The sequence below is a fragment of the Biomphalaria glabrata genome, chromosome 14 (genome assembly GCF_947242115.1).
Source record: "Biomphalaria glabrata chromosome 14, xgBioGlab47.1, whole genome shotgun sequence".
NCBI classification, from domain to species: domain Eukaryota; kingdom Metazoa; phylum Mollusca; class Gastropoda; family Planorbidae; genus Biomphalaria; species Biomphalaria glabrata.
This window is the reverse complement of record NC_074724.1, coordinates 11,149,498-11,173,653: the sequence shown is the minus strand read 5'-3', so window position 1 is coordinate 11,173,653 and position 24,156 is coordinate 11,149,498. Positions and strand designations below refer to the sequence as shown.

General features: G+C 32.4%; 1 protein-coding gene across 1 annotated transcript; it reads left to right on the top strand.

Moving 5' to 3' along the window:
• Positions 1-1,761: 1,761 nt before the first annotated feature.
• LOC106058321 (sodium/potassium-transporting ATPase subunit alpha-like) lies at positions 1,762-22,886 on the top strand. Its single transcript, XM_013215712.2, has 16 exons — positions 1,762-1,911; positions 3,471-3,644; positions 5,011-5,214; positions 5,868-5,981; positions 7,459-7,593; positions 7,724-7,841; positions 9,865-10,133; positions 10,331-10,529; positions 10,632-10,743; positions 11,150-11,282; positions 11,813-12,005; positions 13,880-14,762; positions 14,985-15,159; positions 16,145-16,275; positions 18,179-18,280; positions 18,444-22,886. Exons 1-16 carry the CDS (start codon positions 1,885-1,887, stop codon positions 18,562-18,564), a joined length of 3,090 nt encoding a protein of 1,029 aa, XP_013071166.1. The 5' UTR covers positions 1,762-1,884; the 3' UTR covers positions 18,565-22,886.
• Positions 22,887-24,156: the final 1,270 nt, after the last annotated feature.

Here is a 24,156-nt window from a genome sequence, read left to right as displayed (position 1 = left end):
GCATTCCCCCCCCCCCCAACCCTAACCCCAAGCTTTTGCATTTTGGTAAAAACACAGGTCTGGCATGTGTTGAGAGAGAGAGCCGAACGTACGTTCGTTCACTAACGTACCGTGTCATGGTTTCATTGCTTCTCTTGGAGGCAGGTCAGGATGACTTGCGAGCCAGGTCAACCAGCAGACACTGAATACAACCGTGCTATTACGCTGACGGAAGGCAGGGTATTCCACTGGACGCATAGGTGGAACAAATAATGAAACGAACAACTTGAGTAAATAATTGGCTAATGGAGTAAATAATTGGCTAATGGAGTAAATAATTGGCTAATATATATGAAGCGAGTTCGTATGTTATATAGAATGTTTACAATATGTATCATCAATATCATTCAATATTGATCAAAATATTGCGCAAATCTGCGAATAAGTGTTTATGCATGTATATTAAGGTTCTCAAACCTTTTTGACCCAGGGACCTACTTACATAGTTAAAACTTGCCTACGGTCCCCTAAGTGAAAAAACTATATAAATGCTTATTATATAAATAAGTTCGTCAAAGAATAGTACATAACAGACATATAAAACAGCAGTGAGTGGCAAGTTATTAAAATTATCTGATCGGATAAACTGAATTTTACTACTTTTAGCAACGAATTTAAGTGTATACAATTATCATATTGCTGTGACTGGAATTTTAGGCACCCGGTAATTAAGGCACCGGTAAATTGTGCACTTTCTGACAAGGCGGAAAATTATGCACTCTTTAATAGCGACCTTAATTTTGAGCATATTTAAATTTTTTTTTCTAACTGCATTTTCATGATACAAAAGAAAAGTTGACAAAACGGGAACACAATGACAATCATGAGAATGCAGGGGAAAATGACACCAGATTAAGATTCATTATATAAAGATAGTTAATATAATACAGTTAAAATCATTAAAGTTGGTATTTTTGATAACGTAACCAACAGCCCATAGCCTAACCCTAACATATACGTTAACATTTTTAAACTTATCAAATTAAGGTCGCTATTAAAGATTTCCTAATTTTCCTGTGCCTATAATCTTCCGCCTTGTCAAAACGTTCCAAATTTACCGGTGCCTAAATTACCAGTGCCTGGATTTCTAGGGGTCCGCGTATCACAGTTTGAGAACCGCTGTGTTATGATATACTCGCCCCCTCCCCCCCCCCCCCAAAAAAAAAAAAAGACCCCTTATTCTCTTGATTCGTCTAACTTGGTTCAGTTTACTGAGCTGAATGCCTAAGATGCTTTCATAACTTTTTTCTTTTTGTTTTCTTACAATTTTAAAGTAAACATTTACACTTAACACACACACATGTAGGCTACAACAGAATGAGGTCACTGAGCTGAGATTGCGTCACAGAGATTGCGTAACATAGTTGTTTGGCTAGTAGTTACTTTGGTAACTCACCTGCGCGTGTTATCTAGCTGGTATGACAGCTCAATGCATTTCCTTTCTCACTTTCTGTTATCTTGGCTAATAATTGATTCGATGACCAGTCTTCCGTTATCTGTAATCAGTTCATCTTTGTGGCTTTCGCTTGTCCCATCTATTGGATACACGATTACGCATAGGATGTACTTTTCTTTTCTTTTGAATGTTCGTCTATATATAGATCTAATTTATAATAAAAGATAAGATACAGCCCTACTATAGAGACATTATTTCATAATTTACATGCCAGAAAAATAGTAAAATGAAAAATTAAAATGGTGTATTTTAAACGAATTTTTGCACTTTTATTTTTGAAAACATAATGTACATTAAAGTCTATAGACTACGTCACTTGTTTTGATGTTTTTCACGTCAGTGGACTGAACAGAGCTAGAAAGCGCCATCTAACGACATAAGCATTCACGATGGCGTCGAGTAAAGTTAACCAAAAGGTAAGGAGAATTGTACGAGTGTGTTAATTTTCGTGAGTATTTTAATAAACTCAATTGTCTTTGTAGGTTGGTATACAGAGGCTGTGTGTTAGTTAGATCTCTATGTATATACGATAAATAGGCTTAATAAAAAATATAATAAATGTAATTTCCGCAAATAATTTAGCATAGATAATTATAAGTACCAGATAGGCGTTGCTTAGTTTTTTGTTTTTTTTTGAATATCTAGAAATAATTTTTAAAAACACCTGGCTAATTGGTAAAAAATAATCGTGTGCTTGAGCGTGTTTTTTTGTTTGTTAAAAATAGATCTAAGTTAGATATAAATCGAGATATAGAAATTCTAGATCTAGTCAATAACAAAAAAAAAAAAAAAAGGATGGTTCTTCAATCTCGGAAATGACGGCAGTGTATGGAATCGGGCAGGGTTCCAACTGGACACCATCGTGAAGTTTTCATCCCTTAGCCACTGTCTTTACTGATGACTTATAAACTTTTCATTTTATGTCTAAGGGTGGCGGGGGAGGGGGGGCAATTCCTGCAATAGTGAAATCGATCTTAAAGTACAAAGCCCTATTTAGATGGGCAAATTTGAAATAAGTAGGCTATGACTTAGTAAAAATGCCCCTTTTTTTCATAGGTCATTACTGATTAGAGCTTGGAGAAGGTTGCCTGAATCAGCCAGTATAACAAATGACTAGACGTAAACCTATACTTATTCTAGATATAGATCTACTCATGTAGTTAGTATGACTAGATAAACATAGAATGAAGAAACCAAATTATCTTTTTATTTTTGAAAGAACCTCTGTTAGAAAAATAGAAATAAAGTTATATTGTAATTATTCATATGGTACTTAGACATCCCATGAATACTTGCATTTATAATGAAAAAAAATTTTAAAAAAGATGCAACAAGGTTTATATCAACTCCCTCTGTCTGTCTGTCTGGTAAAAAGTACATGCTTTTTCTCCCATTTCCCATTCTCAGATCAAGTTAAAACTTTGCACAACTATTCACTTAACTTGACAAGACATGAATCAATTAAAAAAATTAAACAATTAGTTTATTAATTGTTGGGGATTAATTTTTTTGTTTGATTTTGACTAAAGGGAAATAAAGGCTAATTAATATAAGATGTATATATATATATATATGGATTTAGCCCCCTTATTATGTTTTGACAAGTTTTTTTCTCCCAATTCCCATTCTCTGATCAAGTTGAAATTTTGCATAATTATTCATAGTCAATAACAATACACAAATCAATCAAAAAATTAACCAATTAGTTAATCATTTAGTACTAATTAGTTAGTTTAGTTTATATAGCAGAAAGGAAGATAAACCCCATAATTTTCAGACAAATGGCAGTACTTAACAGTTCCTTCCCTTAGATAAGTTTTTTTTTTTAAAAATATTCTTTATTCTATTGCTTATTTTTCTTTCAGGTACTATCTTTTTACAAAAAATATCAAAATAGTGTTCCGTGCTTATTATAATTAATTTTCATTTTCTATCAACATTCATCCAATGAATACAAAACATGTTGTTTTAAAAGGGAGGCCCTCGGGATGAAAGCTACAGAAATGAAGTTACACCATCAGAAAATGACAAGAAGAAGAAAAAGAAAGGAGATGATAAGCTGGATGAACTCAAACAGGAGCTGGATATGGATGAGCACAAGATCCCCATTGAAGAATTGTATGAAAGACTTGGGGCTGACCCTAATAATGTAAGAAGATTTGTTATAGTTAGATTTTGTTTTTTTAGAACTCCAGTGATATGAATTTTTCTAAAATTTTAAGAATTCCTACAATTTTCCCAGAGTCATTTTTTAAATAAAAAATCAGAAAAGTTTTAATTATGCTTTTTTTGAGAGAGATGTTGCCATGACAATAAAGCACAACTCTTACTAGTTTAAGACTGTCTTTACCATTTATAACTGCAAAAACAAGAAAAGCAGTATTGAAATGCAATTGAAATTTGCAAAAAAAATGTCCTTGCATGCAAATATTTTTATGTATGCTGTGTAGCATATGGTTTTCAATTTTTGTTTTCAAATACTCAGTACAACTATGTTTTATAACTACATTCAATTCAATATAATATATATAATTTTAAAAAATATGCAATGACTCTTTATTTGGGTTACCTCATCACACTAGTGCAGAAAATTTCCTGAAAATCTGTTCCTGTCACTGAGTCTCATATTTAATAGCCTGATTTACTATGAGTTCATCTCATTCCTTTGTTTTCAGTAAATTTTTAGGCTGAACTAGACTTTTGAAAGAATTTTTTTTGCATTGCTTTTCTTTAGTTTCTCTTTCTTGTTTATAGCATGCACAGTGCACTATGGTCCAATTTTTTTTGTGGACTTGTGAGAAATGGGGAGGGGGTGATGCATTTAGGCACTAAGCAAACACAATTCAGTTCAAGTCCAGTTTCAAACTTGAGCCCCCTTTGATAGGTAGCCAAGTGGTTTATGCTTCTTAGTCATAATTTCAGTTGGCTTAAATTGGCATTTTAATCAGTTATTATGGATACCAGCACATATTGAACTAGAAAAAAATGAGAAGGCTGCCACACTTGCCTAGTGTGGGAGAAAACATGCATTATTGAAAATTGCACTCTATCCAGAAGAAAAGAAGAAACTAAATGAAAAGAATGAACAAGAAAAGAACACACTGTCATTTGAATCACAAGAAAGACGATGCCAATTATAAGCTATACTGACAAGACCAATATCCTAATTTTTCTCCTTATAACCAGACACAACTGAATGTTCTGGCATCTAAAAATTGGGACTAGCGTAATTTGCCCTTGTGAGAATGCTGACATATCCTTCAAAGATTGCTTTCTTTATCAAGAGGCCTTAAAAAGACACTGGGCCCATAACACCCCTATAAAAAGAAAACTGTATTGAGAGCTGCCTGATTTAGAAACCACTTTTTATTCCTTTCATATATTGGTCTAGTCATCTGAATGCTCCAACATAATAATGAGAACAAAGAAGAAGAAACATTAATGATAATGTTCTAATAAAATAATTAAAGTTTATGCTTTTCTAATTCAAAACTTAAGATTTTTTTTTATTTCAGGGTCACACTGTTGAAAGAGCCAAGGAAATCCTAGCCAGAGATGGTCCAAACCAGTTAACACCTCCAAAAACCACACCAGAGTGGGTGAAGTTCTGTAGAGTATTATTCACAGGTTTTTCGCTTCTGCTCTGGATAGGTGCTGTATTGTGTTACATTGCATACTCAATAGAAGCATCACAGAATGAGAATCCACCTGGAGATAATGTAATTACCTTGTTGTTTTTTGTTTTTTTTTACATTGAGAGGTTGAATGATGTTATTTTCCAGAATGGAAAGGTGTGGGCTCTAGTTAGGAGTGAAGTGATATCAGACCAACTTTTACTGGATTATTGGCTGTATACAAGACCTTCTCTTGAAGTGATGTTTTTGATTAGTGTGATCTTGTTGAATTAACCCATTAACTTCTTCTGCAGTTGGAAATTTTTTCTTTTTTAAACGTTTATGAAGCCAATCGACCCACATGGTTTTAATATTAATATGCCTAAGTTATTGTTAGGAAAAATATAAACAAAAGAAAATCAATAGGGGTAGTAAGTGTCAGTTCAATGAAATGTGGAAAATTATTTCTTTTTTTATTGTTTATTTCTTTCTTTTTATTTTTATGAAAACCATATTAATTGTTTCTGGGATAACAAAATTTATAATACTATATAGTAAAAGCTCTACTATCCCCTCCCCTAATAGTTAAGACAAGGCTTAGAGATGGCTAAAGAATACTTAAAGGACACTGTAGTAATTATTTCTATGACTTGGACATGTCCTTAAGTTAATTAAATTAATTGATTTTGTTAGTTAAATCCATTTTACTTGCAAAAATGCCATAATACTTTCCTAATATATTATTTTGTCATTTACAGTTATATCTAGGTATTGTGCTGACAGCTGTTGTGGTGGTTACTGGCTGTTTCTCATACTATCAAGAAGCCAAAAGCTCACGCATTATGGATTCATTCAAAAACATGGTTCCTCAGGTGTGTATGGCTAGTCACCGTCATATTTTTGCAACTATATATTTTAAATTTTTAAAATATATATTCAGTATTACCATGATATTAAATTATTCAAATAAAAATTTAATGTTAAAATAATCATAATACCAAAATAACCCCCACCCTTTCCACATGTAAGAGTTCTGACAATGTTATTGAACTATTACAAAACTTGTCTATTCATACAACACTAAATTTTAGATGTTTTGTACAGTTGGATTTTTTTTCTTCCATTAGCAAACCTGTAACATACAAATAATTCATAGACATTTCTTGTTCCATATGCTAGAAGATAAAATTCACAAAAAAACTTAATCCAAGTGCCTTTTCAACATTGAATGAGTTGCCTGAATGAATCAGGAAAATCTATCATTAAGTTAAACTAAGACTGTAATTAACATGAATTAACAACTAGATAAGTGTTGGATAAAACTATGTACTTTTTTTTTAAGAAATTCAGTTAATTTTCCAGACTAGTCCCTAATCAAAACTAACTAAACCTAACTGACTGCTAACCAGAGGGACTTTTCTTACTATCATTCTAGCTCTCTATAAAAAAATTTTCAATATTTTTCGTATCAGTCAAAGCTTTCACTTTCTCTGTGAATTAAACCAAGACATTATTGTTGCTAAAATTCTGACTCCTTAGCGTTTAGTTTAAATCAACCAAAATATGATCAACTGTAGGTTAGACCTACTGTTAACTCTTTCTCTCCCTAATTATTTTCCATGTTTCGATGGAATTCTTCATTTTCTCATTAGTACTTTTTTTACCCTGTTATGATTAAGCTTGAATAACATTCTTGTTTGTTATCAGAAAGTGTTTTATTTGATATAGAATTAAAGGTCGAATGCATGCTCTTTTTCTATAACACAAAGTAAATTTTAAAAAAATCAAACATTAATTTAATTTAATGAGGTCAAATGTCAATTTGGAGAGAAAGAGTTAATTTGCCTGGTTCGTTAACATTGCTAATTTTTAGAAAATTTTCAGGTTAAAGAACACATCGGGACTAACATATACAAATTGCAATGTTGTAATGTGTGTGGATATACCTAGGATGTAATTATCTTCTTTTTTGAAGGAACGTCTGTAATTGATAAGATTTATAAGTTATGGTTGGTTTGTTGTTTTTTTTATTTTGATGCATTTTTAATTTTTTTTCATGTACTAGGCAAGTACTGAAAAAGTAGTTCAACTGTATAGCAACATTTTGAAACTCACTGTAAAATGAGTACAGTGGTCTGGTAGTTAAGATTCAACTTTCGAAAATCTGTTTAAAAAATATTATGGAGTTAAAAAAATCCTCCCTATGAAATTTCTACTTGCATTTGTAAAAATTTCTTAAATTTAGTTTTTTGATTGTAAATTTTTTAAAGTATTTAAGACAATGTGTACTAAGGGTGTGAATTTGTTCTCTTTATTCATTTTGCTTTGTACATTTGTTTTTTTATTCAGTATGCCACTGTTATTCGTGGAGGACAGAAGCTAAATGTTCATGCTGAAGAATTAGTACTTGGGGATCTTGTTGAAGTCAAGTTTGGAGATCGTGTACCTGCTGACATCAGAGTGATCTCAGCCTTTGGTTTCAAGGTTATATACTAGCTCACACAGGTTATATATAGATGAGTATGAAGGTGGCTAATTAGGATTTTTTTACTTCTGATGTGTACGCTGAAATTGTTCCTTTTTTTTGATACTCAACATATACATCTTATTGCAGGTAGATAACTCTTCACTGACTGGAGAGTCTGAGCCTCAGACGAGAACAGCTGAATTTACCCATGAGAATCCACTTGAAACTAGGAATTTAGCTTTCTTTTCCACCAATGCTGTTGAAGGTACATCACTCTAGTTGTGTGTAACTTTCTGCTTGTTATTACAAAATTAAAACGTATGAAAAAGGAAAATACATTTTTAATTTTCCTGCTAACTGGAGACTAGTGGGTCTAAATTCAGATGACAGGAATATATGCGTGTAGACCAAAAAATAAATTAAAACAATAGAGCCGGAACAAAATTAAAATGTCAATAATTTGACTAGCATCATTAATTTTTTGATCTTATTTATTCATAACATACATATATTTATATTGTCAGGGTTGTGTTAAAGTCTTAGCTTGTTGCCTGGCCCCTGACATTTAACAAGCACCTTACAAAGGCACCTTACAATGATTACAATAAATAATTGACTTGCTGTTAACAATGTAATAGTTTAATGATATGAATGTAAGTTATAATGACAAACTGATGGAGTAATATCATTGAGTCTAAAACATTATAATATTGTGGATATATTAATTAACAATCATTCTGCACCTTGCTATCTCACAACGCAACACCTTAGTACGCACAACACTGGCCACACTGCCGACTCTAGTCTACAGTGTAGACTTGATAATCCCATAACTAATTTCCTGTATAGACGTAAGAAAAGACAAATTGAAAGATCTATTCAAATACACTATGGCAGTGAAACAATTGCAAAATGCAGTAATGCCTTAGATGCTCACCCTAAACAGGGGTACACAGATGAACCTCAAAGAAACATTACACCAGCATAATAACAAAAACCCTCCATAAGCTTAAAAGCAAGGCATCAGAAGAAAGTGTGTTCAAAAATTGTGCACCTAATAAACATTGATGCTAGAATACCATATACCTAGGCACCCACATATATATATATATATATAAATAAAATATCTTGACTTTAAAAAAAGTGTTATACTGCCATAATTGCTGAAAGATGGAATCAAATGATGCTAGGTCTATAACAACTATATATCTAAAATTATTATTACTTTTTAGAGCCTGACTCACTATTTTCAAAGCATAAATCAACTTTACCAAGATAATTCATACTTGAAATTTGCAAGGTCACTGTTTTTACTTGTTTCAGAATAATTAGAGAGTTCTTGTGATGTTGTAGTCATTTAAATACTGCTGGTTGAAGATGTGAACTTCTACTTGCTACTTGTATGTCTATAATTAAGAACTATTTTGAGACTTCAGAACCATTTATAATAAAATTATAAATATGATATCTTTACCAGAAAATTCAAATATATGATGACAATAGTCAGATGATAAATGTACATTATACATACATGTAATATCTAGTGTTTTGAATCATATGATGTGTTGTGCTGACACTTTAAAATAATAAAAATGATCCAGGATTTGATAATATGACACACTTAGACACAGTTTAAAATTGTAGCAACAATAATAATTCGTTCTCCTAATCTTAAATTATGCAATTATTTCTTCAGTACACAAGTTTATGCCTGTCCTAAGTTCATTCTCTTGACTTCTATACATGGCCACTTAATAGCTGACTTCTCTCTATTTGATTACTTGGTTAACTTACTTCCTACGTAGCTACTAGCATGACTCTGACTACATGGGTACTAGACAGGCCAACTAAAATCTCCAACTCTCAGGTTGACTTCATAGTAACTCTCTTCTGACAATAATCATGTCCACACATCTGGTCTTATGATAATAGGTGATGAATTTTTTTCCACATTTGGATGGAATTAATTTTTTTGTCCATTATGAGTGAAAAGAATGCTTTGATTAAACATATAACTTTTTTGTTTTTATTACAAAATGAAATATTTAGTATAGAATTAAAAGTAAATGCATGCCCTTTTTATATAGCACAAAGCATTTATTATAAAATAAAAATTATTTTTATATTAATGTTTGACCTTCATGGCCTTTGTAACATTTGTCCAAAAGTCATTTATAGTGTAGAAAATGTAAATTCTTCTTATTGCATAATATGATGCTTACCATTTTTTATTTACTTCTGAATATTGACATAATTTTTAGGAATATATAAATGTTTTCTTTGTTTAGGAACCTGCCGTGGTATTGTGGTCAAGACTGGTGATAACTCTGTGATGGGACGTATTGCCAACCTTGCTTCAGGCCTGGAAGTTGGAGAGACCCCTATCGCTAAAGAAATTGCCCATTTCATCCATATCATTACTAGTGTAGCTGTGTTTCTTGGGGTTACCTTCTTCATTATTGCTTTCATTCTTGGATACTTCTGGCTGGACGCTGTCATTTTTTTGATTGGTATTATTGTGGCTAATGTACCAGAAGGTCTTCTAGCCACTGTTACTGTAAGTCGAAATGTTTTTTTTTTTTTTTTGTCAATCTGAAACAATACAACAGATTTTTAACTACATGTGGTAGCTGTATGTGGTGATTTAATATTAAATTTTTTTTTTATTAATGAATAACAATCGCTTATGAAAATATACTATGCAAACAAAACATTGTTAAGCAAAAATTTCAAGTAGGAGCTTGTTTTTAACAGGTATGTTTGACACTGACTGCCAAGCGTATGGCCAAGAAAAATTGTTTGGTCAAGAATCTGGAGGCTGTGGAAACACTGGGATCCACTTCGACCATTTGCTCTGATAAGACTGGAACTCTGACTCAGAACAGAATGACAGTAGCTCACATGTGGTTTGATGGACGCATTATTGAAGCTGATACAAGTGATGATCAATCCAGTAAGAATTTATTATAATAAAGATATTGTTTCTTTAATGTCATAGTTTGCAATGTTTTCTTATTACCACTTATTAATAAACAAAAATCTTAATTTTGCCTAGATGCCTCCTACTCTCGCAATGACCCAACCTGGATGAACCTGGCACGTATTGGTATGCTCTGCAACCGTGCTGAATTTAAAGTGGGACAAGAAAATGTACCAGTACTTAAAAGGTTAGATTTTGAAACTACCACATCCTAATCTGTGGGTGTTACTAATAAACTTACCACAGTTTTTTTTTTTCATAATCAATTGCAATTTATTGTTAATTATTATGTTTTTGTTGCAACTATGTTATTAAACTTATAAATAACTGAAACTATTTGCCGCTCAAAAAATACTTAATCCTCTTTTAACAAACTGCATTTAATACAAACTTGCAATACAATATTTTCTCTTTATAAATAGTTCTTCCCAATCATTTTAAAAGTTCTGGATCCGCTATTGCCTCATGTTTGGAAGCCAAGCGCTTTACCACTCAGCCACTGCGCCTCCTTTACTATTTGTAATGCAACTTAACATTGTCACATTTATTTCTACACATAGAATATTGTGACTATAATTGTGTTTATTTTATAGGGAGTGCAACGGTGATGCTTCAGAATCTGCTTTGTTGAAATGTGTTGAGCTGTCAATAGGCAATGTTACAGAGTTCAGAAGACGCAATAAGAAAATTTGTGAAATTCCTTTCAACTCATCTAATAAATATCAAGTAAATATCTTCACCTATATCTTATCATTTTTTTTCTTAGTAAAAAAAAAGAAAAAAAAAGGAAAGATCTCTTTTCAGACCTTGCGATCTATAGGCAAATGATGTTAAGGTCATCTGTTTCTGTGGCCATCTGTTAATGAGGGTGTCATGTGGCCTGCAACAATGACCAATCACCTTTACTTTTCTCCAACTAATGTCCAGTATTGACAGGCGCCCTAAAGATCCCAAAATAAAAAATCGTAGTTTTCACCAGGATTTGAACCCGGATCCCCAGTTTTGAAGCCATACCACTCAGCCAGCATGCCTCCTTTTATCTTAGTAAATACATGGAAAATACTCTATTTTTGTTTAATTTTCTTTCAATAAAAATTTGACAATGCTAGGATCAATATTTTTAAATTAATTTTTGTTTTCAATAGGTGTTTTTTTTTTTCATCCCAATAAGTAAAAGTAAATGACTAAATCTATTGTTTTTTTTTTTAAATTTTGTTTGACTTATGGATGCTTATCATTTTTTTGAATCTCTTTAGGTATCTATTCATGAAACTGAAGATCCCAATGACCCAAGCTACTTGCTGGTAATGAAGGGTGCACCTGAGAGAATTATGGACCGTTGCTCCACAATACTCATGCATGGCAAGACTCTGCCTCTGGATGACAACTTCCGTGATGCTTTCAATGCTGCATATCTTGAGCTTGGTGGTCTTGGAGAGAGAGTCTTGGGTCAGTTCTACTACCTGGGCTATTTAACAAGGCTTTATTAGTTGTTGCTTTATCTGAGTCATTTGTGACAAAATATACATATCACTAGTATTTCTGTGTATCCACATCGAAATGCTGCATTCTTTGTTAAATCCTTTGTTCTCAGATCAATAAGAATGATGTAGAGTCATAGAGATAGAAGTCTTAAAAGATTGTTTTATTTTGATTAGTAATACACCAATAAAAAAAAACAGTAAAGATTACAAAAAGTATACATAATATAAGAAATTTGTGATAAATTGGACATTCCTTCAAAAACTATCATAACATCCTTTGTATGGGTAAACTAATTGTTCATTTACAGTTTGTGTTGGTGGATAATGCATTGCTTGCTAAGATACTGAATATAAAGTTACATTTCCATAACAGAACATAAGACAGCTTATTAGAATTGGTTGATAGTATTGGTGCACTGGATTGCACTTTTAGATATCTGGCTCTTGACATATGGCCGGATAGTAAAATAAAGATATCCAGCTGGTGCCAGATACCATACCTACATGTCTAGTAAATAGCTATATACTGAACATTTTGCAAAACTTCTAATTAGAATACCTGATATATTTTTATTCTACTTTTTTTTACTTGCTATAAAATCTATCACTTATCTTATATAATCTTATATAATACAGACGTTATTTCAAAAAAGAAGATGATTACGTCCTACGTGTCATGCATTCAGTCATGCATATTAACCATTGACTTAAATTCTGCCAAGTCACTGGTTTTCCTGGCTAGCTCACTAAATTTAGAAAGTCTTCAGGACAGAAGACTTAAAAGTAAAGTAGCAATTATACATATAACACTGAACCATAATCTTCAAATACAAAAACAAAAGAAAGTCACAAAGATAATGGCACATTCCTCGTCCCATATGCTAGGACAAATTTGTACAAATGCTCCTTCTTCCCTATTGCTATTAGAGCATAGAATGGGTTGCCTGAGCTAGCCAGGAAAACCAGTAACTTGGCAGAATTTACGTCATTGGTAAATATGCATGACTAAATGCGTGATGTGTAGAACGTAATCATATTCTTTTTTGAAGTAACGTCTGTATTATTTAAGATAAGATAAATTTAAGTTGATCTGTGTGTAACTTGTTTGTCAATGTAGACTATACACATGTATATTGCACTAATGTAAAGCTCTCAAAGGTTAAGTTTAATCTGGGTTATATAGTGGGTAGTTTTATGTGTTCATGTATATCACAACTGGCCAGTGCCAAATATGGCTGGATAGTGAAAAATGGCCAGATATTCAGCTGGAGCTACAATCCAGTGCAACCCTGTTTATAGTTGCCTTGTGAGCATAACTTTACTTTATTATCTCCTATTATAAAATAATACCACTTTGTGATGATTGATTATATAATACTTTCCCTTTTGTCACCTAACAGCAAATCAACAGAAGATCCATTTTGACATAAAATCACAAATTTTTTCAAAAGTCTTCATTCACTTTTAAGGAAACTTCTTAAATGGAAATGGTTGTGTTTTTCACCCTTCTAACTCTCTTGTGGCAGAGTGGTATGCTTGCCACTCTGATGGTATAAAGTTCAAATAGTTTGATTAAGATAGAGTGCAGAAAATTCTCATTGCTACACATTAAATATTAAAATATGTGATGTTAGAGAAACATTATATAAAAATCAAATAAAAAATAATAGCCCCTTACCCTCAAGAAATCAATGTAAGTAAAGATATAGAAAATAAATTATCCTGGCAGGAAGTTCTATTTTGATTGATAATGTTCTATCATTTAAGACAATATTATTAATATTTATCATTGCTGTGGTTATAATTACTGTAAAAAGATATGAAATATTCTTTCTTCAGGATTCTGTGATTGTGTTCTGCCATCATCTGAATTCCCACCCAACTATCAGTTTGACCCTGAAAGCCCCAACTTTCCTATTACTGGTCTTCGTTTTGTTGGCTTGATGTCTATGATTGATCCTCCACGTGCAGCTGTACCTGATGCTGTAGGCAAATGCAGAAGTGCTGGTATCAAAGTCATCATGGTTACTGGTGATCACCCCATTACTGCCAAGGCCATTGCAAAAGGTGTTGGAATTATTTCTGAGGGCAGCAAGACTGTGGAAGATATTGCTGCTGAGCGAGGATGCCCAGTAGAAGAGGTGGACCCAAGAGAAGCTAAAGCTGCTGTTATCCATGGTGGTGACCTCAGGGACATGACCCCTGCTCAGATTGATGAAATTTTGACTGTCCACAGTGAGATTGTATTTGCTCGTACATCACCCCAGCAGAAGTTGATCATTGTAGAAGGTTGCCAGAGACAGGGACAGATTGTGGCCGTAACTGGTGATGGTGTCAATGACTCTCCTGCACTCAAGAAAGCTGATATTGGTGTTGCCATGGGCATTGCTGGAAGTGATGTCAGTAAGCAGGCTGCTGACATGATCCTCTTGGATGATAACTTTGCATCAATTGTTACTGGTGTTGAGGAAGGACGTCTCATCTTTGACAACTTAAAGAAGTCCATCGCTTACACTCTGACCTCAAACATCCCTGAGATTTCCCCTTTCTTGTTGTTTATCCTGGCTGACATTCCCCTCCCTCTTGGTGTCATCACCATCTTGTGTATTGATCTTGGCACAGACATGGTGCCTGCCATCTCACTGGCTTATGAACAGGCAGAACTGGACATCATGAAAAGATTGCCCAGAAATCCTCTTAAAGACAAGCTTGTCAATGACAGGTACCAAAAATTTAAAACTTTTTTTTTAAAATAAAAATACCCCCTCCCCCCAATACTTAATGAAATTAGATCAGATGATTACTTGTATAGGGTTATATCAAATGTAGCTGTGTTAAGTTAATTTATTAAAGGCTATTCAGTTCATTTATAAAAGTCAAAAATTAAAAGATGTTTCTGTAAAAAGCTTTTACAAATCTAAATGTCATTTCAATTGTTTTTTAGATTAATTAGCATGGCATATGGCCAAATTGGTATGATCCAAGCCACAGCTGGTTTCTTCACATACTTTGTTATTATGGGTGAGAATGGCTTCTGGATTAGCCGTCTTGTGGGTCTTCGCAAAGAATGGGATTCTTTGGGCATCAATAACTTGGAGGATTCTTATGGTCAAGAATGGGTAAAACATATTTCTTTATTAAAATTAATTAATATTATATCTTAAATTACACACACACACAAAATGAATGTAATAACAGTTCATAAATATTTAAAAACCATTCTTTATATTCCGTAATCTCCTTTTTTTAGACACTTATCAATGGTTTCACATAAGTTTCACCTGCTCTTATTTTTTTTCACATCTTTTGTAATTTTGCTGTAAATATTTAGAGATGGCAGGAAAATGAGGTTATTAAGAATTTAATTACCAAAATAGTACGGACATCTCATACTATGTGTAGAAATTAGTAGAACATTAAAATAAATAATTTTATGGGAAATGAAATCTAAAATATATTTTTTGTTTTCCTAGTATCATTTAAGTAAAAATGGGTTACCTGAATTAGCTAAAAAAAAAGGCCAACTTAGTTGAGTTTAAGTTTTAAATAATATATGACTAGGTGAATACTTGGATGTGCAAAACATTTAATATAGTTTGGCTTGTCTTACATTCCAAAGATGAATGATGAGTGCAGCTATGCAGTCCCTGCTGCAACTTCAATAATTTGCCACATCCATTGGAGACGTAACCATTGTTTATGTTCTCTTTTCAACCATGAGCTAACCCATTTAACAAACTGAATCTTGAAAAGGGTTGGTTCTACATAAATGGGTACTTTCTTGAATCAGTAAAAGCCTTGTCTCTCAACTTAAACAAAAGCCAGCAGGATGTACATTACTGATACAAGAGAAATATTTTTTGTCCATTTTGAAATTTTCTTTTGCTTGTGTGTCATAAAGTTTTTTTCCCATCGTCATTTAACTTCCAGTACATTGTTAATGCTGAGAAATCTGAGCTCTTACTTACAAATAATTTGTAGAAATGTATCAAATAAGGTGCATTTTACTATTTGCAGCATTCTAATGTATAGAATTTTGTCACAGCTGGTAACAGGTTTTAAATAAAAGATCTAACTATTAACTACCATGCTTTAATTTTTCAGACCTACGCCCAGCGTAAGAAGCTTGAATACACATGCCACACTGCTTTCTTTGTGTCTATTGTGATAGTGCAGTGGGCTGATCTCATTATTTGTAAAACAAGGCGTTTGTCCCTGTTCCAACAGGGCATGAAGTAAGTCTTTATGCCATAACATCAGAGTGTGCATTTATTTGATTTATAAGAAGAGAATTGTCTCTGGTGCTATGAAATGCAACATATTATTAACACTATATTATCTAAATAGTATATAAATTCATCTAATTTGAAATACCTCTGCTTATATTGTATGCTATTAATTACCAGATGTTAAAAATCAAGTCTAGTTTAATAACTAAGGTAGATATGTGTTTTTTTTTTATGTTTTAGACAATTAACTTCACAAATAAAAGCTTTTATTTCCTAGCCCAAATTTCCTTCTGGAATCTAGTGGATAATAATAAAAATAATAATAATTTTTATTAACAAAATGGTGGATTTTAATGGTCCTGATCTGCTGTTTATTGTCGAAAAAAAAAAAAGGCTATAATCATTGACATTGGCATACCACTATCCCATAATAATTGGGAAAAGAAAGAAAATATAGGAACCTAAGCTTGGAGATTGAGCTATAATACCCTGTTTATATATCGACTAAGGGGATAATGACAACTGACCTCACAGATACCTTCAAGGCCCTTAACATCCCTTAGAAGATTCTCATTGCCTGTGTACTACTGCAGACTTGCCACATCAACACAAAGTTTCTCTCTAACAAAGCTTGGCCCTGGCAGTGCCATTGAATAAATATTAGTTTGTATTTTTAAATAACAATAATAATAATAACAATAATAATAAAGTAGGTGCAGTGGCTGAGCGGTAAAGCGCTTGGCTTCTGAACCGGGGGTCCTTTGATCAAATTCTGGTGAAGACTGGAATTTTTAATTTCTGGATCTTTGGGTGCCTCTGAGTCCACCCAGCTCTAACGGGTACCTGACATTAATTGGGGAAAAGTAAAGGCAGTTGGTCATTGTGCTGGCCATATAACACCCTTGTTAACTGTAGGCAACAGAAACAGATGACATCTACATCATCTGCCCTATAGATCACAAGGTCTGAAAGGGGAACTTTATTTTACTAATAATTATAACCATAACAATAATTAATAATAATCATCTTTATTATCCATAAGGTAATTAGTCTTAAAATTTGTGCATTACACAAAACAAAACATTGTAACTATAGAAAAACAAGTTATACATTCACACAAGACTACTCTAAATTTACATGTGAAATGATTATATCCTATAGTTGAATTGTATTTCATAATTTGATTGCCAGGTGAACAAAAGAGTTTTTGTGTCTGTTTGTCTTTGCTATTGGTGTCTTGTACCAAAATCTATTTTGTGATGGTAAAATCACAAAATCCTGACCCAAAGGGTGATTTTTTATTTCTAAAATCTTTTTAGCAATCTTATGAATGTTTTTATCAAATGGTGCATTAATCATATCTAGGAGATTTGGAAGACATTTCCCATGGTCAGACAACTTTTGGTGCTAGATTAATGAGAGAGTGTGCTGAAGGATAGAAATGTAATAATTGTAACGTTAAAATGTTTCTTTTTTTTTTTCTCCCTATCATTTTTTAACTTATTATTTTTCCATTTAAGAAATTATGTCTCTAATGGATTTGTTATGTAAAAGAATCAAAATAGGGGTCCGTAGACTGGGTAAAGACATGAACTCTAAATCACACATTTTCAGGAGAACATCACTCCAGTAAACAAAAATGCTTAGAAATTAAACGAAAATGTCTGTTATTTCAGTATGGATTGGATTGATAAAACTAACCATCAAAACTGAGCTCAAAAAGCTAAAATCTTGAATTTAAGATAAGAAACAAAATCTTTGGATAGTAATAAGAAGTTTTTATTGAATTCCTTTAGATATTGACTTTTTGTTTGTAATATGGCTTTACATTAAAATATATGAACTCATGTCAGGAGCTTACCAAGTATTAGAAAGTGAATATTAAGTGAGATCATTTTGGCTTTCCCAGAAACCACAGATTAACTTTTGGATTGTTCTTTGAGACTGCCCTAGCTGCTTTCTTGTGTTATTGCCCTGGATTAGACAAAGGTCTTCGTATGCAGCCTCTTAGGTAGGGAGAATTTAACAAGACTTAGTTGAAATACTACTATTAAATTTACTTTTTTTGTTAGCTTTTATTTGTCTAATTCTTTAAAAAAAATTTTTTTAGTCCTCTAAACTTAAGTGCATTTTTAATTATCACATTTTATTTTGTCTTTAACGTTTTTTTTTAGAGTCACTTGGTGGCTAGTTGCTTTGCCCTACAGCTTGGCCATTTTCATTTATGATGAAATACGAAAATTAATACTTCGACGTCACCCTGGGGGGTTTGTGGAGAGAGAGACTTACTATTAAAAGTTCACAAGGAAACAGCATCTTTAAATAAAAATCCAATTATAAATGTATATTTATTTACTTAAGAAAAATGTTTAAAATTTGAGTTTCTTATATGAAGAAGAAAATGTGGATTTAATTGTATTTTTTTACACATCTCTAGTAATAAGTAACGAAGCTTATGTTTCATGTTATGACTGTTTTATGTTATTTATTCTAGATTGAAATGCCATTCAAATCAATTTTTGTTTTATTAATTATGTTGGAACAAAGATTTTTTTACTTTCACATATTTGTATTAACAAATATTAATTAATTTTTTAAAAATATGATAAGCTGATTGATTGCTTATAATCATTGTTTGAATATTCATTTTTTAAAACTAGATTTGAGAGATAGTGATTGTATGTTTGCTTTCATTATTTGTATGAGTAGCCTGGTAGTCTCCGGGTGAAACTATCTTACAATCTGGAGTCAGGAACTCCTTGCCCAACAGTTTTTTATATTTCAGAATTAATTGCCATCTGAGTAGATGTTATATGCGTGCATGATTAAATATTCCCTTGTAGACATAACTTGCTTATATCTCTTATTACTGTATCTATTTGTTATTTTTGTAATACCAGTTAGGCACAGCTGATAAATCTTGATGTAAGTGTTCACTTTGTGTTTTATAAAGAGGTAATGTTGTTCTTATTATTCATATTTTTGTAAGTAGCCTGCAGAGAAAAGAGGCACGGTGGCTGAGTGGTAAAGCACTGGCAGAGTGGGGCTTGGGTTTGAATCCTAGATATGAAATTTTAACAAATTTGGTGATGTTACTTTTGTTAACTGTGACAAATCTTGTGAGGAATTTCCGTACATATCAAAGTACGCCTTGTTTACATTTTGATTTTTAAATCTCATTTATGTTCTCAAAACAACAAAATATAGTAAGAGAGACAAAATAGAGAAAATGTGAGAGCAGTCTAGAAAATGTAAGAAACTGAAAAGAGGAAGATTAAGAAAGAGTTTTTTGAAATGGACATTAAGAAAATAACAAACAAAGCATATAATTTAAGCTATATTGAAATATCACTGATGTCAACTAGATAATAAAAATAACTGCAGCAGCAGAAGAGCTTTGACATTCGAATTTAAAATGCTAAAAAATACATGAAATGTATTGTATGGTATGTTGTTTTAAAATAAGTTTTTAATATTTCCGTATTTTGTAAATGGAAAACATGGCAAACTCTATTTTAAAAAATCTCCACATAGCATTTGGGGCGTGCTTTTGTTTTTTTAATTTGAATTTTATTGAAGAATCTCAAAACGAAGGATGCAAATTCAAATATTGGAATAATTAAGTTAAATAGCAATTCATTTTTTTTTTGTAGTTAATTAGCGATTCATTTTTTTAATTTTTTTTTTTGTAGTTAAATAGCAATTCTTTTTTTTTTTTTTTTTTTCATTTTTTTTTTTTTTTTTTACTTTTTGTGAGTTCACATCATTTAGTTATTCATGGTTTGATCCACATCCATTAACTTTTGTTACACTGAGCTTTGAGTGGTAACTCAGGATATTTTTATACATGCCCTAAAAATTAGTATGTATTTTATAACCTATTTGGGGAGGCGCAGTGGCTGAGTGGTAAAGTGCCTGACTTCCAAACCGAGGGTTCCCGGTTCAAATTCTTGTGTAGACTGGGATTTTAAATTTTGGGATTTTTGGGCACCTTTGAATCCACCCAGCTCTAATGGGTACTTGACATTAGTTGAGGAAAAGTAAAGGTGGTTGGTCATTGTGCTGGCCACATGACACCTTCGTTAACAGTGGGCCACAGAAACAGATGCCCCATAGATTGCATGGTCTGAAAAGTGAAATTTTACTTTACTTTAACAATTATATATTAAGATCAATAACTAAATTAATAAAGTTGTTCTTTAGGTATTCTTCAACAATGTAAGTGATTATAATGACTAGAAGTACACAATAGAAACTTTTGGAAATAGAAATTTTAGAAATGGAAACTTAAGGAAAAAGAAACTTTAGGAAATGGAAATTTGATTTTTAAAAGTATAACAGAATGAAAGGTTTACTCAACTTTCATGGTATTTAAGGCTTTAATTTATACCTTTAGATAGAGGGTTATCCTAAAGTAGGTGGACATAAAATTATACTAGCAAATTGTTTTGGAGAGCAATGTTATCTTTCAAACAAGTTTAGAATATATTTTCTTGAGTTGAAAACCTTCATATAGCAAGTAATCCAATCATTTCCAAATCCACATAAAATAGCTAATGGTTTTTTCCTCTTTGGGGATTTTAGTCCTAATATTTTGTGAATTCAATGCTTTTTGATCTTGATTGAAATTTGTTTGCAATTAGTGTTTATCTGAATTATCTGAAAACAGATTAATTGTAATTGAACCATTGTCAATAATCTCGCACAAATAATATACTTAAACATAAACTGTCATAATCTAGCACTAATAGCAGTTGAAATAAACATAAATTGTAATAATTTAGCAATAATAGTGGTTAAAATAAATATAAACTGTAATAATCTAGCATTAAATGCAGTTAAAATAAACATTAATTGTAATAATCTAGCAATAATTGGGTTAAAATAAATAGAAACTTTAATAATCTAGCACCAATAGCAGTTAAATAAATCAATGATGGTATTTAAAAAAAAAAAAACTGTAATAATATAACCAATACTTTACCATATTCTTTTGGACCACCTTGCATATTACTAACATCTATCTGTGTGTGTGTAAAATGATTATACTTACCAAATTGTTATGAAAACTAGTTCACTTTCATATTGTCAACCTAAAGGGACTATTTTCTCGTAAAAGGGACTATTTTCTCTTAACCTTGACACTTTGGTGAACTGGATCTGGCTCTACACATTTATCTTGATGTCTAAGTCGTTTATTTGTATTGCTTGATTTTCACGCTTTTTGAGCCAGTACAAAGGATTGCACTTGTACTTGTGCTGATGTTAATCAGAATGGGACTAGGTGACATTAGTTTTTTTTTCTCATAATCCTTGGTTGTTTTGTTTGTTTAATATCTCCACTGAAGCATTAACTTGTCTGATGAATGGCTCCTAAGTAGTCAAAAGAGCATCTAACACACTGGCCCGTCAAAGAAGTGCTCATGGACAAAATACTCATTTCTTAGTGGTGGATCAGAATGATGCATTTCAAAGTTTAAATTATTTTTTTTTTTATACCCTAGCATATTTTGTAAAGTTCATCTAAAGATATTCTACCTTTAAGCTATTTTATACCAGTTTATATAAATGTATGTATGTATGTAAGTATACAGTTTATTTGTGTAGCAGTTACTTTTTGTGACTGTAGATTTTGTACCAGATGTAGTTATTGTGTTGTAAACATGATTGGCTTCTTCTTAACATCAATAATTTTTTAAGCCAAACAATTTTTTTTTGTGTTAGTAACGAAAATGAGTTTTGATTTTTATCCATCTTTTTTGTTAAGCAATTGTTTCTCAACATTTTCTTTCAACGTCTCCCCCCCCCCCTTTCCCCTCCCCCCACTAGAAAAGAGTGCTTTTCAGGTTAAGAAGGGTCCAATGCTGAATTGCTAGAGACATTCGAGGCATATGTAGCAAATGTACATTTGTAATAGTTAGACTGCCCACATGTTTAAAAAGACATCTTGTAGCTGGCTTGTTTTGTTTACGCAAAGACTTCGATAGAAATGGATTCTGAAGTGAGAAAGACTGATAGAATCTTCTTGGTGGAAACGTATTGAAATGTCTTCCTCATGGGACCTTTTTTTAAAAAAAAAATGTTTTATTGTAGACGCCTCACGGTGTGAAAATCTCATACTTTGAATTGTTTAAAATTTGTTTGAGCATTGGTAATGGTGTAGTTTTTACTTGATCATTATTCAAATATGGATTTTTAAGTACAATGCAAAAACTAAAATTTCTTTGTCCTCTGAAAAATAAGACAGCCCCAGCAGAGGGTGCGCGCCCAATCGGCTCAGAAACCAGAAACACCATTGTAAGCAATAGTCTGCTCAAATATTAATGTTTACTCCTCAAGCTTTATTTCAAACTAATTATGCATTACTATTTATATTAACAGGTTTACTTCTGTGTTATTTAGATTGTAGGCCTACTTTTTATATGTTAGTTTACTTCCAGTCACTGTGTTATTCTTGTTTCCATAAAGAGAAAGCTCGTCTAGTTGATAGTAACTGTCTTCTTCTTCAGCAATGGGAGTATCTCACCTTCTCTGTCCTGTGATATCCAAGAGATTTATGTTGTTTAGTCTTGTTGTTTTGTAATGCAAGTATATTGAATACAGATTTTTATTTCATACTTTTTTTGTTCTTGTTTTTTTTTTTATTGTAGGATCTTTAGCAGAAAGTGCGCGTAGGTCGACAATTATTTTGCTATTGGCTACGCATTGAATTATTTTTAAAAAATTCTAAATTGAATTAGCATTCAACCTAACTTGATTTGTCCCAAGAGTATTTAGGCTTTATAATATTAATTGTGAACTGTTACCATCCTCTCTCTTTTTTTTTTCTTATTCACTTTCAATAAAACGGTAGGAACCCTCCCCCTTCCTACCTTTATTAAAACAGAAATGTAAATGCATCTTTTCAATCTCCATTGTATTTTTCTGACCCCCATTTCCCTTTTAAAAAAAAATTTCCAGTGAAACTTCCAGGATTTCATCGCTTCCCGTAGTCTAGTATCTGTTGTTCAATTGGAACGGACCACTTTATATCGTCCACCTCTCCCCCCCCCCACTCCCACATAATTTTGGCCCGGGAATTCTAGTATCACTATTATTTCCCCCCTCCCCACGTAATATTGGTCCTTGGTCCTTGAATTCTAGTATCACTATTATTTCCCCCCCCCCACGTAATATTGGCCTTTTCTAGTATCACTATTCTCTCTCTCCACCTCCCCACGTAATTTTGGCCCGGGAATTCTAGTATCTTTATTATTTCTCCCCTCCCCACGTAATATTGGCCCTTGAATTCTAGTATCACTATTATCTCTCCTCCCATGTAATTTTGGCCCGGGAATGCTGGTATCACTATTATCTCCCCCCCCCCACATAATTTTGGCCCGGAAATTCTAGTATCACTATTCTTCCCCCCCCCCTCCCCACGTAATTTTGGCCCGGGAATTCTAGTACCACTATTCTTCCCCCCCCCCAACGTAATTTTGTCCCGGGAATTCTAGTACCACTATTCTCCCCCCCCCTCCCCAATGTAATAATAACTCACATATCGAAGTATTTGATAGACCCTATGTTGCTGTTTTGGCCGTAACAGATCTCGAAAAAAAAAAAAAAAAGATTAGTTATTAGTGTAGACCTATGTTAACTGAGTGAAATGTCACATTATATAAGATATTAGTTTATACCTTTTCCCCAAAACAGCATTATACCAAAATAAAAATAAATAAGATCTAGTTTAATAGGCCATCATATTTATAGAGAGATTTTTTTGGACTTTTAGAGTTTGATGTCGATAAAAGCAATAGAAAAAAAAAAAAAAAAGAATAGGCCTACTTATAAAAACAAAGCTTTTCTAATGAAAGAACCGCTAATTACTGCCATTTACTGAAAAAT

Excerpts from the sequence above, each read along its gene's own strand:
- LOC106058321 (XM_013215712.2), top strand. The coding sequence starts at position 1,885 with ATGGCGTCGAGTAAAGTTAACCAAAAG. Across the intron at positions 12,006-13,879 it reads TCTTGGAGAGAGAGTCTTGG|GATTCTGTGATTGTGTTCTG; the intron begins GTCAGTTCTACT and ends TTCTTTCTTCAG. Across the intron at positions 16,276-18,178 it reads CTGTTCCAACAGGGCATGAA|AAACCACAGATTAACTTTTG; the intron begins GTAAGTCTTTAT and ends TGGCTTTCCCAG.